At 40.1% G+C, this 14,918-nt stretch overlaps 1 protein-coding gene across 1 annotated transcript in view; it reads left to right on the top strand.

Annotated features, from left to right (window-relative positions):
* The window catches only part of fmnl1a (formin-like 1a), a 63,097-nt gene extending 48,179 nt beyond the window's left edge, over nucleotides 1–14,918 (top strand). Inside the window, exons 20-26 of the mRNA XM_060902062.1 lie at nucleotides 2,627–2,707; nucleotides 8,395–8,524; nucleotides 8,669–8,832; nucleotides 8,945–9,046; nucleotides 10,163–10,261; nucleotides 10,677–10,782; nucleotides 14,373–14,918. Of these exons, the coding sequence (XP_060758045.1) occupies nucleotides 2,627–2,707; nucleotides 8,395–8,524; nucleotides 8,669–8,832; nucleotides 8,945–9,046; nucleotides 10,163–10,261; nucleotides 10,677–10,782; nucleotides 14,373–14,437 (747 nt within the window). The 3' untranslated portion in view covers nucleotides 14,438–14,918. The remainder of the gene's footprint in view (nucleotides 1–2,626; nucleotides 2,708–8,394; nucleotides 8,525–8,668; nucleotides 8,833–8,944; nucleotides 9,047–10,162; nucleotides 10,262–10,676; nucleotides 10,783–14,372) is intronic.

Here is a 14,918-nt window from a genome sequence, read left to right as displayed (position 1 = left end):
TGATTATAATCGGTTTAAAAACGTAAAAAAAGTGTATAATTTATTTATTAGAATGACCATGTGCAAATAATGCTAGTAATAAGGAGAAGGGCGCTCAGAGAACGCAGACCTCTGCTAAGGACAGAAATCAACTCTGTGATATCCAAATCTGCAACCGCAGCCACTTTATATGCCTGAATATATTTCCAAAACTATTAGAATTATATGCCTACATGTGTATCCTAGAGGATTACTGCTACCCATGAATGCAGATTGTAATATCAAGTCATCGGATTTCTACACTGACTATGTTTTGTCACTATTAAACTTCACTGCCATCGACTGGATTCTAAGAAGTATGGTGAATATCCCGTATCTCGCAATGTTAGAGAGTGAAAATAAATTTGCAGGTCCATCCTGTAACTCGGAGCCACGCCACAATTTACTGGCTTCTTCTTTGGCCCATGTGACACCCTTCCACCAAGTTTCATGGAAATCGGGTCGGAAGGTTTTGCGTCGTCATGCATACAGACAGATAAACTGCACCAAAAACATGAACATAACCTCCTTTGTGGAGGGAATAACAAATCAAACGATAGTCCTGTGCAAAAGTCTTAGGCACGTGTAAAGCGAATGCTGGAGACCAAAAATGGCTTAAAAAAATTTTGAAATGCTTCAACATAAAAAAATACTATAAACAGTAATCAGTAAGCCATAATAAATGAAACAAAGTCAATATTTGGTGTGAGACGACCCTCTGCTTTAAAAACAACAACAACAACAACAACAACAACAAAAAACCCCAAATAGTAGTCTGAGGTCCAATGAGTGCAGTTTTATGCGGAAATGAGCTGTAGGTTTTACTGAGCATCTTACAGAACCAGCCACAGTTCTTCTGGACACTTTGACTGTCACACTCGCTTCTTCATTTTGCACCAAAACCCAGTAGCCTTCATTATGTTTTCTTTTTTAATCTGAAAAGTGCTCTCTTATGGAATATGCTGCTCAAAGACAAACATTTTTTTTCTGTAATATGCTGGAAAACAAACGTTTGGACTCTAAAATGTTTTTGTAATGTTTTGATTTGATAATGTATTAGTCATAAAATAGAAATCTATAAAGTTTGTATGATTTAAAAAAAAATTGGGGGGCGCTAAGACTTTTGCACAGTACTGTACATCTCATCTAATTATCTGTAGCCGCTTTATCCTGTTCTACAGGGTCGCAGGCAAACTGGAGCCTATCCCAGCTGACTACGGGCAAAAGGCGGGGTACACCCTGGACAAGTCGCCAGGTCATCACAGGGCTGACACATAGACACAGACAACCATTCACACTCACATTCACACCTACGGTCAATTTAGAGTCACCAGTTAACCTAACCTGCATGTCTTTGGACTGTGGGGGAAACCGGAGCACCCGGAGGAAACCCATGCGGACACGGGGAGAACATGCAAACTCCGCACAGAAAGGCCCTCGCCGGCCACGGGGCTCGAACCCGGACCATCACCTCACAGCAAGATGGTCCGGGTTTGAGCACGGTGGTGTAGTGGTTAGCGCTGTCACCTCACAGCAAGAAGGTCCGGGTTCGAGCCCCGTGGCCGGCGAGGGGGGCTAAGACTTTTGTACAGTACTGTACATATATAAATATATACAGTAATTATTTCATTTGGATCTTCTTGATATGATCACTGATATGATGAAGATTTATAAAAGGCGTCTCCAGCACGAGCGCTTTGTCAAACGAATTCTAAATAGACTAAAAGTACGAATTGTCTTTTAACAAGACTGTCAATGACGGTGTAGCTCACTCTGGTTCCATCTAGTCCAGAAGGAATGATCTAAAGTGGGCCACCTTATGGGTGCAATAAATGTTGCAAGCTATATACGAGCTATATATAGAAGCTATAGACACCCTAGGAATACCGGGCTATTTACCAGAAAGAATCCAAAACGGCGAGGAATTGACCGAGAAGAAGCGATTTTTGTTGAGCTGCTCGTTAAGGCTTAATTAATCCATAACTTCATGAATAATTGTAATGAAGCAAATCAGGGTAGAAGTTCTATGCACCCCAGGTACCCCTACCTTCATGCCAGAAAGAATCAAAATCGGTGAAGAATTGAGAGAGAAGAAGCAATGTATGTGGATACTGCTCATTAGGGATTGATTAGTCCATATCTTCATTATTAATTGCAATTATGCAAATTTGGGTAGAAGCTATATGCACCCCAGGCAGACCTACCTTCCTGCCAAAAAGAATAAAAATCAGTGAAGATTTGAGAGAGAAGAGCGATTTTCGTGAAACATGGACGACGCCAGATGGACGACGGACAACACGTGATGGCGTAAGCTCATCACCTGTCGGCCGGATGAGCTAATAAATAATATTTTTATCATTTCAAAATTGCTGTTGGATAAGGTTAATCAAACAAATCGGGTTGGTAACGGTTGCATTTTATTCCTTATTCATCAAAGAAAACAAAACAAACAGTCAAATGAAGATGGCGCTTTATCATCCTCTGCAAAGTACAACAATTTTTGAGCGCTGTATGTGGCCTTCTACCAACTCTAGTTGTAACTTTTTCAATCTTACTTTTATACTTGAGGTTCTTCTGAAGATTTTTCTTCTAAATATTTCTCCTCTAGCTCATTCTGGCTTTTGGAAACTACATGAACAGCAGTAAGAAAGGAACGGCTTATGGTTTCCGGTTGCAGTCCCTCGATCTGGTGAGTGCAGAAAAATTGATCAGCTTCAGCATTGTGGCATCATCCTGGAAATATTACTGGATGCTGCGTTATATTATAAATGTCATCCAGTTTTTCTCTAAGACATATTCCAAAACAAGAACCGGCTTAAACGGGACATGGTGGACTTCAGATCAGTTTTCACAAACCTGAGAGACGACTGGATTGAGTATCCTAATGATATGAAATGAATGTCAAACTTTTTGACTAATTGGATGATTTTAGGACCGTACTCCAATAAAATTACTGATGAAAAGGTATAACCACTGTAACTATGGTGAAATTCCATCAATTATGAGTTATGAGCAAAAAATTGATCATACCTCAACACGTTTACGTGACTCACCAGGCATACAAGTGTCAATAAATTTCAGGGAAACAACAACTAGCTTATTGACTATTTGGGATATTAGTATAAACAATAAGAATTATTACTACTATAAGCTAATATTCCAAAAATTAGTGCTATTGATCGATCGGGATGTAAAATATTATGTGAACATGCCAAAGTACACAATTTCAAAATTTCAAAATAAAGACATTATCAAATAAATTAAGTAGAATCTGAGTGAAGCTGATATGAATGTGAAAGAATGGCATAATATCTTAAAATTATGAGTTATTATGATTAAAATAGGAAGACATTTTGGTTAAAATAATGATCTTAGCGTACTGAGATTTCAGTCAAAATCATGACAATGTCATAATGACTCAAAACATTGAATACTACCTTAAAAGAACAAGCTGAAATAAGGAGATAGTTACAATAATGACTTACCATCTTGAAATAAAGAAAATTATCCTATCCACATTCACTGGATATGAGCGATAGCGCGCTCTGATTGGCTACTCTACTCTACTACTAGGATATCAGCTCATATACCGTGAGTAGAGAAAAACAAAACGGCGGAGCGAAAGAACGAACCCCCCCAAAAAATACAAAAAAGCAACAAAATATAGAATGAAAGTATTTGATGCTAAGAATGTATCTTTTTTTTATTTTTCAAGAATTATTATCGCATTTTTCACAAATTGCTCCGGTCATTTCACCGGTTTGTTTACATTCTAAGCGGAAATTATTTTGTCGGACGTTTTGTACCAAGTTTTATTGGTCGAATTTGCAAAAAATAAAAATGCTCCGTTTCTCAAAATCCAGTGAATGTGGATAGAATAAAACAGTTATTCCACTCAATCTCGTCATACATGGTGCTATGCAACTTGGTGCTACGCACCTCATCGGCTATCAGCTCATGTACGACGAGATTTTGTGGAATAACTGTTAAATGTCGAAAGGATGAGATGTTATATCAAATTGGCATCGCACGTCACATCATAAATGGTATTTCTGTTCACAATTTGTGGTTCAGGACTTCTGGAGTTTGATCAATAAGAATAAGGCAGGACTGTTGAAAATTTGATCAACAGATTGGTTAGAAAATCTGGCAGAATAAAAATAATATTGCATGTCTTTTTTTTTAAATGAACGGATTAAAAATCTCTGTAGATTTGTATTCCATGTTAAATGAAGAAGCCATGGCGTAATAGTTAGAAAAGCAGCTTTGTGACCAGTGATGGGAATAACGGCGTTAGAAATAAACAGTGTTACTAACGGCGTTACTTTTTTTAGTAACGAGTAATCTAACTAATTACTTTTTACATCGTTATAATGCCGTTCCCGTTACTTACAATAAAATGCTCTGCGTTACTTTATTAAAGCTGTTTTCATCTGGCACGCTGCTCGTTCAGCCTTTCTTTACTCTGCTTTCGTGTGGGGCGGGGAGACGCGAGACAACGGCACAGTAAGCCAATCAGAGTAGATTTGGACAACATACGTAGGTAGGCCACGCCTACTGCACTACTGTGCACTCTTTCAATCGGAAGACAGCGATGGCGAGCGGTCAGCCCAACACTGCGCTTTCACACTGGAAATACAGCCATTACTTTTCATTACTTGAAATAAAAGGCAAAAATGTGTACGTGCAATGCACATTATGTCGAGGAACAAAGCGTTTGTCCTCGTCAGTGGCCAGTAATTAGTAACAATTTTAATAACTACAAAAATATATTACATTTGATAGATGTCTTCTCACATTGTCCCACAAAAATATTAATATAGTGTAGATAATGCTACTGATTGGTTCTGTTAAGTGTCCATTTCAGTCATTAAACACATTTAACATTCACTTTTATTATGATTACACTAATTGAATTTGATTTTTTTTGGGGGGGGGTAAACACAAAATGTAATGGAATAATTACTTTCCCTGCTAATTAGTTACTTTAATGACAAAGTAACTCCGTTACTAACTCAGTTACTTTTTGGGAAAAGTAACTAGTAACTATAACTAATTACTTTTTGAAAGTAACGTGCCCAACACTGTTTTGCCACTTTTCCACTACAAACGCGGCTGAGCCGTGCCGTGCTGAGTTGAGCTGAGTCGAGCTGAGCGGGGCTGTTGGAGTTGCATTTCGACTACAACCGCGCTGAACCGTGCTGGCTGGAAGTGGGTGGACACATTGGGTGGAGTTAGCGAAAGTGGGTGGACGTCACGTGATGTCATTAGGCGGCGCAAACAGTGACATCAGTGAGCTTTTAAGTGGTAGTCTCACGACCCGGATAGTAAACAATAAACATGGAGGACATGGAGTCGTTAGTGTTGCTGGTCTTGGTGCTGTGGCTTGTTGTCACCGACAACGCCAACAGATACTGGCAAGAGCGTATAGAAGAGACGAGGCGCATAAGGCTTCAGAAATTCTCGTAATTCGTAATTCTTCTTCTTCCGGGTTTGCGGTGTTTACAGATCCCAGCGTGCTCGCGGGGCGTGTGTGGGCATGTGAGGACACTCCTCCTCACCAATCAGTGCACAGGGGAGTGTCTCCTCACGCCCCCAGCCTCACTCGACTCTGTTTGGCTCGCTTCAGCCCCACTCCAAAACGGTGCGAGTTTTAGGGGCTAAGCAGGGCTGAAGCGAGCCGAGTCGTGCTGTTTTTTGGTAGTCGAAACGTGAGCCGTGTCGGGCTGAAGTGAGCTGAAGCGAGCTGAAGTGAGCTGAAAAAGGGTAGTGGAAAAGGGCCATTTGTGACCAAAAGGTTGCTGGTTTGATTCCCTGGATCAGCAGAAATGGCTGAAGTGCCCTTGAGCAAGGTACCTAACCCCTACTGCTCCCCAGGCTGCTCTGGGTCTGTTGTATATCACTCTGGATAAGAGCGTCTGTAATGTATTGTGAATGAAAATATTTGTGTCACGTTATACGGATTTTTTTTCAAGAATTTTACCATTTGTGCAGGTCGAGAAATAAAATTTGACTTAAGACAAATAGCAGATGCTCTTATCTAGAGCGATGTACGACATACCCAAATGGCAACATACAACATACTGCTTGGGGAGCCGTGGGGGTTCGGTGCCTTGCTCAAGGGCACTTCAGCCATTCCTGTTGGTCCAGGGAATCAAACCAGCAAACTTTTGGTCCCAAAGCTGCTTCTCTAACTATTAGGCCATGACTTCCAGACAATGGGTAAAGACAGGAAGAATACCTCCAGCTGGTGATAATCTGAAGGATGAAACCACCATTTTAAAATGTAAAAGCTGAGTGAGTCATTTCTTCTGAGCTTAATCAAAATGAAAAAAAAAAATTGCCGACTTGCTTATAATTGACAGCACAATCCAGACAATCTTTGTTTTGTATTCAGAATTTGGATATGTTTAACAGTTATTCCACGAAATCGAGTCGTACATGAGCTGATAGTTGGCTGTAACTCATGCACGACGAGATTGACTGGAATAACTGCTTTATTCTATCCACATTGAGTGGATTTTGAGAAACAGAGCCTTTTTATTTTTATTTTTTGCAAATTCGATCGATAAAAACTTGATACAAAACGTCCGACAAAATCATTTCTGCTTAGAATGTAAACAAACCGGCGAAATGACCGGAGCAATTTGTGAAAAATGTGATAATAATAATAATAATTCTTGAAAAATAATTTTTAAAGGTCCCATGGCATGAAATTTTCACTTTGAGGTTTTTTAATGTTAAAATGAGTTCCTCTGACCTTCTTAAGTCACCCCAGTGGCTAGAAATTTCATAATGCGTAAACCAAACTATGCCCAACATTTGAGAATGGCGCGTCAAAACGGCGCGTTGATAAACTCTTCCCTTGCCTATGTCAGCAAGGGAGATGATCCCCACGCCCCCCCTCTGGATTCCCACCCACTGTATGGATTGCCCGCCCAGCTCAAAAGTTGCCACCAAACATGGAAATTGCGCTGTACATGGATGTGACAACACAGAAAGGAGTCTGTTTTTACTGCCGACGGGAGAGCCCCTGAAGACGCAGTGGCTTAATTTTATTTACTCCAATAATACGCCGTCGAGTCTACCTAAGACGGTGTATGTTTGTCAGAAGCATTTTCCTGAGGAATGTTTCCACAACTTGGGACAGTACAGGGCAGGTTTTGCACATCAACTGTCACTGAAGCCTGGGTCCGTACCAAGCATCCCTGCCGCATCAGCAACAAACACCGAACAAGTAAGTGTATAACTGTTAAGTCGTTTTGCCGTGTTTTAAAATCGGTGCATTAGCCTAGCAATGGCTACATTAGCTGTGCAGCTAACCGCTTCCTGCAGTTAGCCAGGTACTCTGCGCTACAAAACCAAAAAGCATGCAGCATGCTCTGTTATAATAGCCAATCAAAACAGTTTTTACAAAGACACCCACATTCTTTTTTTTAAGTCACTCGTTCATTTTATTTGTTTGTTTGTTCAGTAAAAACCCAAACATTTGTTGAATTTATTTTATTTCCTCGCGTCGCACCTTAATGACGTCAGCGCGTGGTATTTTTCCCTTCGCGGTTTGGTCCTTCTCTCGCGCCATAGTAAGACACCCACATCCGCTTGTTCTGACCCACTGGAGGTAGCGTCACAGTGCTGTTAGCCAATCAGAGGTAATATGTTTACATGTCATGAATATTAATGATAAGACCTGCCCCCACCCTCTACCCTTCCCCGCCTCCTGCTTCTCATTAGCAAAACGACGCACTGGGAAAAGCGCTGAAATGGGGCTTTCTCCCAGGAGGCTATATCTACGTGCCGAGGGTTCATTTCGAGAAAGGCTGCGGATATAACATCCGGAAACCTCCATGAGCCCATTTAAAACATCAACAAACCACCATGCCATGGGACCTTTAAAAAAAGATACGTTCTTATCATCAAATACTTTCATTCTATGTTTTGTTGCTTTTTTGTATTTTTTGGGGTTTTGTTTTCGAGTAGAGTTTTTATTTCATCCTCGGTTGGTTCAGCAACATGCACCGCCATTTTGTTTTTCTCTACTCACAGTATATGAGCTGATATCCTAGTAGTAGAGTAGCCAATCAGAGCGAACTGATTGCTCATATCCAGTGAATGTGGATAGAATAAAATGCCTGATGCAGCTTATTCACCAACCGATGCTGCTAGATACGGTATGACTCTCGAGTACCGTTATCAGTACCAATCCTGAGAGTGGAAAAGGACCCAATTTGTCCCGCCGACTATGTTTTTGACAAGTTTGCTTGGTGCCAAAAGTTTTGGAATTCAAAAAGTATTCAAATTGTATGAAAACTCTATTAAAAATGACCTGAACAAATAAATGCAGTCTTATTTTGTTCTTTCTCTTGTCCTCGTTAGCTATTAGACACAAAGTCCACAGATCGCTCTCAGACTCTGCTGCACTTCATAGTGAACATAGTGCAAACGAAATACCCCGATCTGACCTCCTTCCACAACGAGCTGCACTTCATCGACAAGGCTGCTCTGGGTACGAGCTCCAAGCTCCTACACACACATCACACATCTGAACACACACCTTCCTGCAGCGTAGCCATGTGAATACTAACCTCGGAGGTTGAGTCTTATTCTCATAGTATTCAAATTTACTGCCATTTGTTCAATTTCCCCTCAGTGTCTCTGGATAGCGTGCTGCAGGACGTGCGCTCTTTAGAGAGAGGGATGGAGGGAACCAAGAAGGAGTTCATGGTCCAGGATGACATCAAATTGCTGAAAGAGTTCATTAAGGTCAACAGCACAGTCCTGGATTCACTCATTAAAGATGGAAAGACGGCGCAGGTAAGGACACACACACGCACGCTTGTCTCATACTCACTTCTCCATCCTGTATAGATCAGTGATACTGATGTATAATTGAATCTACTTTGGTGTTCCACATCCTGTCCACTAGGAGGTGTATGTTTCAGTAGTGGAGTATTTTGGGGAGAACCCCAAGACCATGCAGCCCTCCATGTTCTTCCCTTTGTTCATCAGATTCGTGAAAGCCTACAAGGTAAGACACTGATGTTAACTTGAATGTAATGATGTAAATTATTATTATTATTATTATTATTATTATTGATGAACAAAGATTGTTCACATTCAAGTCATTTTTTAAACAAAATACAAATATTGTTGATTGCTGATTTAACGGTTATTATAACAGTCAGAATAACTGTTTTATTCTATCCACATGCACTCTATTTTGAGAAACAGAGCATTTTTATTTTATCGCAAATTCGAGAAAAAAAAAACCTTCATACATAACGTCCGACAAAATCATTTTCGCTTAGAATGTAAACAAACCGACGAAATGACCGGAGCAATTTGTGAAAAATGCGATAACAATAATAATTCTTGAAAAATTAAAAAAGATACTGTATGTTCTTACCATCACATACTTTCATTCCATATTTTGTTGCTTTGTTTATATTTTTTGTGGTTTTGTTTTCAAGTAGAGTTTTTATTTCATCCTCGGTTGGTTCAGCACACGCACCGCCATTTTGTTTTTCTTCTTTTTCTTTCGGGTTTTTTTTTGCGGTTGGTAAACCAACTTAAACGTGCATTACTGCCACCGACTGGGCTGGAGTGTGGAACAGGAGCTACTGGGGGAAAGAAAAAAAACCCTATATTCTTTTAGCTATTTCTGTTTCTTTTAAACACTTGATAAAGTGATATATCTGACTTGATGCGCTCTGCCATTTTGTTTTTCTCTCCTCACGGTATATGAGCTGATATCCTAGTAGTAGAGTTGCTAATCAGAGCATGCAATTGCTCATATCCAGTCAATGTGGATAGAATAAATAAAATTATGCAGTGTACAAAAAGTCTTCGTTTTTTTTTAATATGATCTTACATTTACGTAAAAATAGTATTCGCCATTAAACCATGGCTTCCCCATGCGTTGGTTCGAAACCTCGTCCGAAAGTTCCTCGTTCACCAAGAACTATGATTAATCAGTTCTCAAAAATGTCGATATGTCGTCGATATTAGTTTTTATTTGTATATTAGTGAAGCATGATGTCCTTTCCTTCAGGAAGCGAGCGTTATTTGAGAAATTATTTCCGTGAATGAAAAAAGAGAATAAAAAGCTCGCATGTTCAAGATGACGTGTCTCTGTCCATGACAGAAAGCGGAGCAGGACAACGAGCAGAAGAAGAAGCAGGAGATGGCGGCTGAAGAGCCGCCCACGACCTCGCCGAAGAAGAAAGACACCACGCCGCAGAAGGTCAGACTCACATCTCCGTCTTTTCCGTCCTCTGTTCCTAGTTTCATTATGCAAGCTGCAACAAAGGAAGACTTACATGGCAGTTCAACACCAAGTTGGGATTTTATTTTACAATCACGATACCACGATCTGATTGTAGTGCTCAGTGTGATGTAAATATGGGATGGAGGGAATCTCAAAAGCAAAAATTTACACACACAGACAAACTTATTCAGGAAAAGCAAATCGAGATGAGAAAACACTGAAAACAGCTACTGTAGATACCAACTATAACGCCAACCAATCAGTTTTCAGGGGTGGGACATAACAGGCCAGTCAGAGGAAACAGATAAACAGTAATTAACTGACAGAGGACACCAATTGTCACGATGGTTGTGTTTTGCTGATCTGGTGCTACCTTTGTAACGTTGTTCAGGGTCCCATGATGCCCAAGATGCCTCAGATGGATCTGATAGCGGAGCTGAAGAAGAGGCAGGTGAAGCCGCAGGTCACCGATGGAGCCATCGAGGACATCATCACAGGTAATGATGCACTTCTTACTCCATTATGCCATACTACATCAACAGTTTTTCCATTTAGATCAAGTTTTTAGTTATAAAAAACAAGGTTTGTATGGGAACTTTACATCCTACATCCTTGAGTAGCGCTGTTTAGATCCTCTGTCCATAATTCCAATGCGCTATTGTCATGGCGTGGCGTTCGTCATCTGTATTCCACAATTCAGTTAAATCATATCTCTTCTGTCATTTCTCCACTGATTTCCATTCCGATTGTTTTGTTTGAAAGAACTGATCACAAAACTTGGTCGTTGTTTTTATTAAATTTCTACGAACTACATAGTCAATAATTTTTTTTTTTCATTTCGGTCGGGCACCACCCAAACTGATGATCTTTGGCTAATCAGACACAAGGTACACCACCACTCTTGCCAGGGCAGTTGGGGGTTTGGTGCCTTGCTTAAGCCAGTCCTGTATGGAATCAATTTTGTGCCAAAATGCTCATACAATACTTTTGAAATATCAAACAAAAACGACAAATCAAAATACAAAAAAAGAAAAAAAAGTCAATTTTTTTAGACTGGCAAACAAATTATTCGTGTAATCGTGCAAAATATCAGTCTATTACTCTTCAGAAACCTTTTATTTTTGTTCCGTGTCTTTCTCAGTTTTGACGTAATTTATTTTGGTTGCGATTCCAGCTTTCTCGTTTGCGCTCCCTGACTTTTTGCTTGCAGTTTTGGCACAAACTTCACGTGTGGGTGGGCTGTCCAAGAATGCATTCCCATTGCCTAACTTGTGTTTGACTGACGGCTACACTCAGCGATTCCCTACTCGGATTCTGGCGGACTGTTTGACGAGTGACCGATCCATTGACGGTAAACAAGGATTGAGTGGACTTCAGTGGCGACTATGATATTGAATTTACACTTTGTTGAATTAATTCAATATCATAGTCGCAGGCGGCACGGTGGTGTAGTGGTTAGCGCTGTCGCCTCACAGCAAGAAGGTCCTGGGTTCGAGCCCCGGGGCCGGCGAGGGCCTTTCTGTGCGGAGTTTGCATGTTCTCCCCGTGTCCGCGTGGGTTTCCTCCGGGTGCTCCGGTTTCCCCCACAGTCCAAAGACATGCAGGTTAGGTTAACTGGTGACTCTAAATTGAGCGTAGGTGTGAATGTGAGTGTGAATGGTTGTCTGTGTCTATGTGTCAGCCCTGTGATGACCTGGCGACTTGTCCAGGGTGTACCCCACCTTTCGCCCGTAGTCAGCTGGGATAGGCTCCAGCTTGCCTGCGACCCTGTAGAAGGATAAAGCGGCTACAGATAATGAGATGAGATGAGATCATAGTCGCCACTGAAGTCCACTCGATCCTTGTTTACCGTCAATGGATCGCTCACTCGTCAAACAGTCCGCCAGAATCCGAGTAGGGAATGGCTGCAACAGCCTCCGGGGGAATCGCTGAGCGGAGCTGTCAGTCAAACACAAGTTAGCCAATGGGAATGCATTCCTGGACAGCCCACCCACACGTCAAGTTTGTGCCAAAGCTGCAAGCAAAAAGTCAGGGAGCGCAAACGAGAAAGCTGGAATCGCAACCAAAATAAATTACGTCAAACAAAACTGAGAAAGACGCGGAACAAAAATAAAAGGTTTCTGAAGAGTAATAGACTGATATTTTGCACGATTACACAAATAATTTGTTTGCCAGTCTAAAAAAATTGACTTTTTTTTTCTTTTTTTGTATTTTGATTTGTCGTTTTTGTTTGATATTTCAAAAGTATTGTATTAGGCTATGGCTTCCCTAATAATCAAAGCCAAATTAACAAATTCTCCAGGCCTCTCACTAGAATTGTGTCTCCTCTCGCATTTCTCATCCGATTTCAGTTCTGATTGATGTTTTGGGTCGATCTTCTCTTGAGGAACAAAACTTGGCCGTTTGTTTCTTGAGTTTCCTGTTGTTTGTTTATTAATTTGTTTATTTTCTGTTAAATCGTATCTCCTTCCTCAGTTCTCAATGGATTTCAGTTCTGATTGTTTTTTTTTTAAAGAACTCAACCTTCTGCACAAAACTTGGTCATTGTTTGTTTTGTCAGTTTTTTGCTAACGAACTGCTAATTAGGTCACCTTAATGAATTTTGGGACTTCTCATTAGAATTGTATCTCCTCTCGCAGTTCTGACCCGAATTCAGTTGTGATCAATGTTTTGGGTAGATCTTCCCTCGCGGAACAAAACTTGGTCGTTTGTTTGTTGATTTTCCTGTTGTCTCAGTTAAATCGTGTCTCCTCCCTCCTTCAGTTCTCAGTGGATTTCAGTTCTGATTATTTTATTTGAAAGAACTAGTCCTTCTCCACAAAACTTGGTCGTTGTATTGTCATTTTTTGCGAATAAATTAGTAATTAGGCCAACTTAATACATTTTCTTCTGCACTGTAAAAAAAAATAGTTGAGAATACTTGAAATTTCAAGGCAACCGTCTGCATTAAGAATTTTATGTTTTGCCAACGATGTGCCCATGATAATCCAAACTATGATAAAACTGTTATCTTTATTAAGAATTCTTAATTAAGTCAATTTTCAATTCCTCATTCTGCCAACATAGATTTCTCTTTTTGCTGAACAGTGGCATTCACAGTAGTGCAAAAAGGCAATCATAATTTTTTTTGGGGCTTTTTTCACCTCTATTTGGATAGGACAGCGTAGAGACAGGAAATGAGCAGGAGAGAGACGGGGAGGGATCGGGAAATGACCTCAGGTCAGAACCGAACCCGGATTTATGGTATGGCGCCTTATCCACCTGAGCCACGACGCCCCTGAGGTTATCACAATTTATCATTAAACTATACATGCCTTTTTTCATTGTTCTACACAATTACAAAAATTTTTAAAACCCACATTGTGGGTATGGTGTCGTGGCTCAGGTGGATAAGGCGCCATACCATAAATCCGGGGACCCAGGTTTGATTCCGGCCCAAGGTCATTTCCCGATCCCTCCCTGTCCTGCTCATTTCCTGTCTCTACACTGTCCTATCCAAATAAAGGTGAAAAAAGCCCCCCAAAAAGTCTGATAACCTCAATTGCCTTTTTGCACTACTGTGAATGCCACTGTTCAGCAAAAAGAGAAATCTATGTTGGCAGAATGAGGAATTGAAAATTGACTTAATTAAGAATTCTTAATAAAGATAACAGTTTTATCATAGTTTGGATTATCATGGGCACATCGTTGGCAAAACATAAAATTCTTAATGCAGACTGTTGCCTTGAAATTTCAAGTATTCTCAACTATTCTTTTTTTACAGTGTGACTAGAATTGTATCTCCTCTCTTTTATGATGCAAATTCAGTTTTGATCAATGTTTTGGCTCGATCTTCGCCCAAGGAACAAAATTTAGTCCTTTGTTGATTTTCCTGTTATGAACAGTTTGTTGTGGAGGTTGATACTCTCTCACATCGTCATGTTTCAGTTCTGTTTGATGTTTTGGTCGTCATGATTGTTTTGATGGCAGGCCAGATGAACGACTACGCCCCGACATTCTGGTTTACAATGTAAAATAATTTCTGGATAAATCTTGATGTCATGAACAAATGGTTAACGTGTGTGTGTGTGCGATTTTGTCTCATCAGACTTGAGAAATTCTCCGTACCGTCGAACAGACGGCCGAAGACCAGCGCAGCGGCAAGAAAATTAACGCATCCCTTAGACATCCTTCATCTAAACAGTGTTATATAACTTGTATTCGGCTTATTTGATCCTGAAGACACACACAGACGACAGATCTTTCAACACACCCACACAACTGATCGATATGGTGCACACACTTACACACAAATTACACACTAACAGACACATCCGACTCACACTTTCTTACTTCTCATTTATCACTTGTATTACTTTTAAACAGCTGTATATAAATCAGATCCTTTATTATAATTCAGAACCATTTATGCTACTTTTGGATTTAATAGAGCTATTGTGACTTTTTGTATTTGAAAATGAGCATTTGTAAAAAGAAAAAAAATGTTTGTTTTTTTTTTTTAGAAAAAAATCAGTGGAACAGAAAAAGTAGTCATGAATGTCGAGTTGAAACATTAAAAACAGATACATTCAGGAATAAATTGTGTAAACGTGGCATTTCTTTATTGCATACAAAGCTACTAAAATTGCCCAAG

This window comes from Neoarius graeffei, chromosome 20 (assembly GCF_027579695.1).
Source record: "Neoarius graeffei isolate fNeoGra1 chromosome 20, fNeoGra1.pri, whole genome shotgun sequence".
NCBI lineage: Eukaryota > Metazoa > Chordata > Actinopteri > Siluriformes > Ariidae > Neoarius > Neoarius graeffei.
Note: the sequence above shows the minus strand (reverse complement) of the source record. Positions and strands in the feature narration are given on the sequence as shown.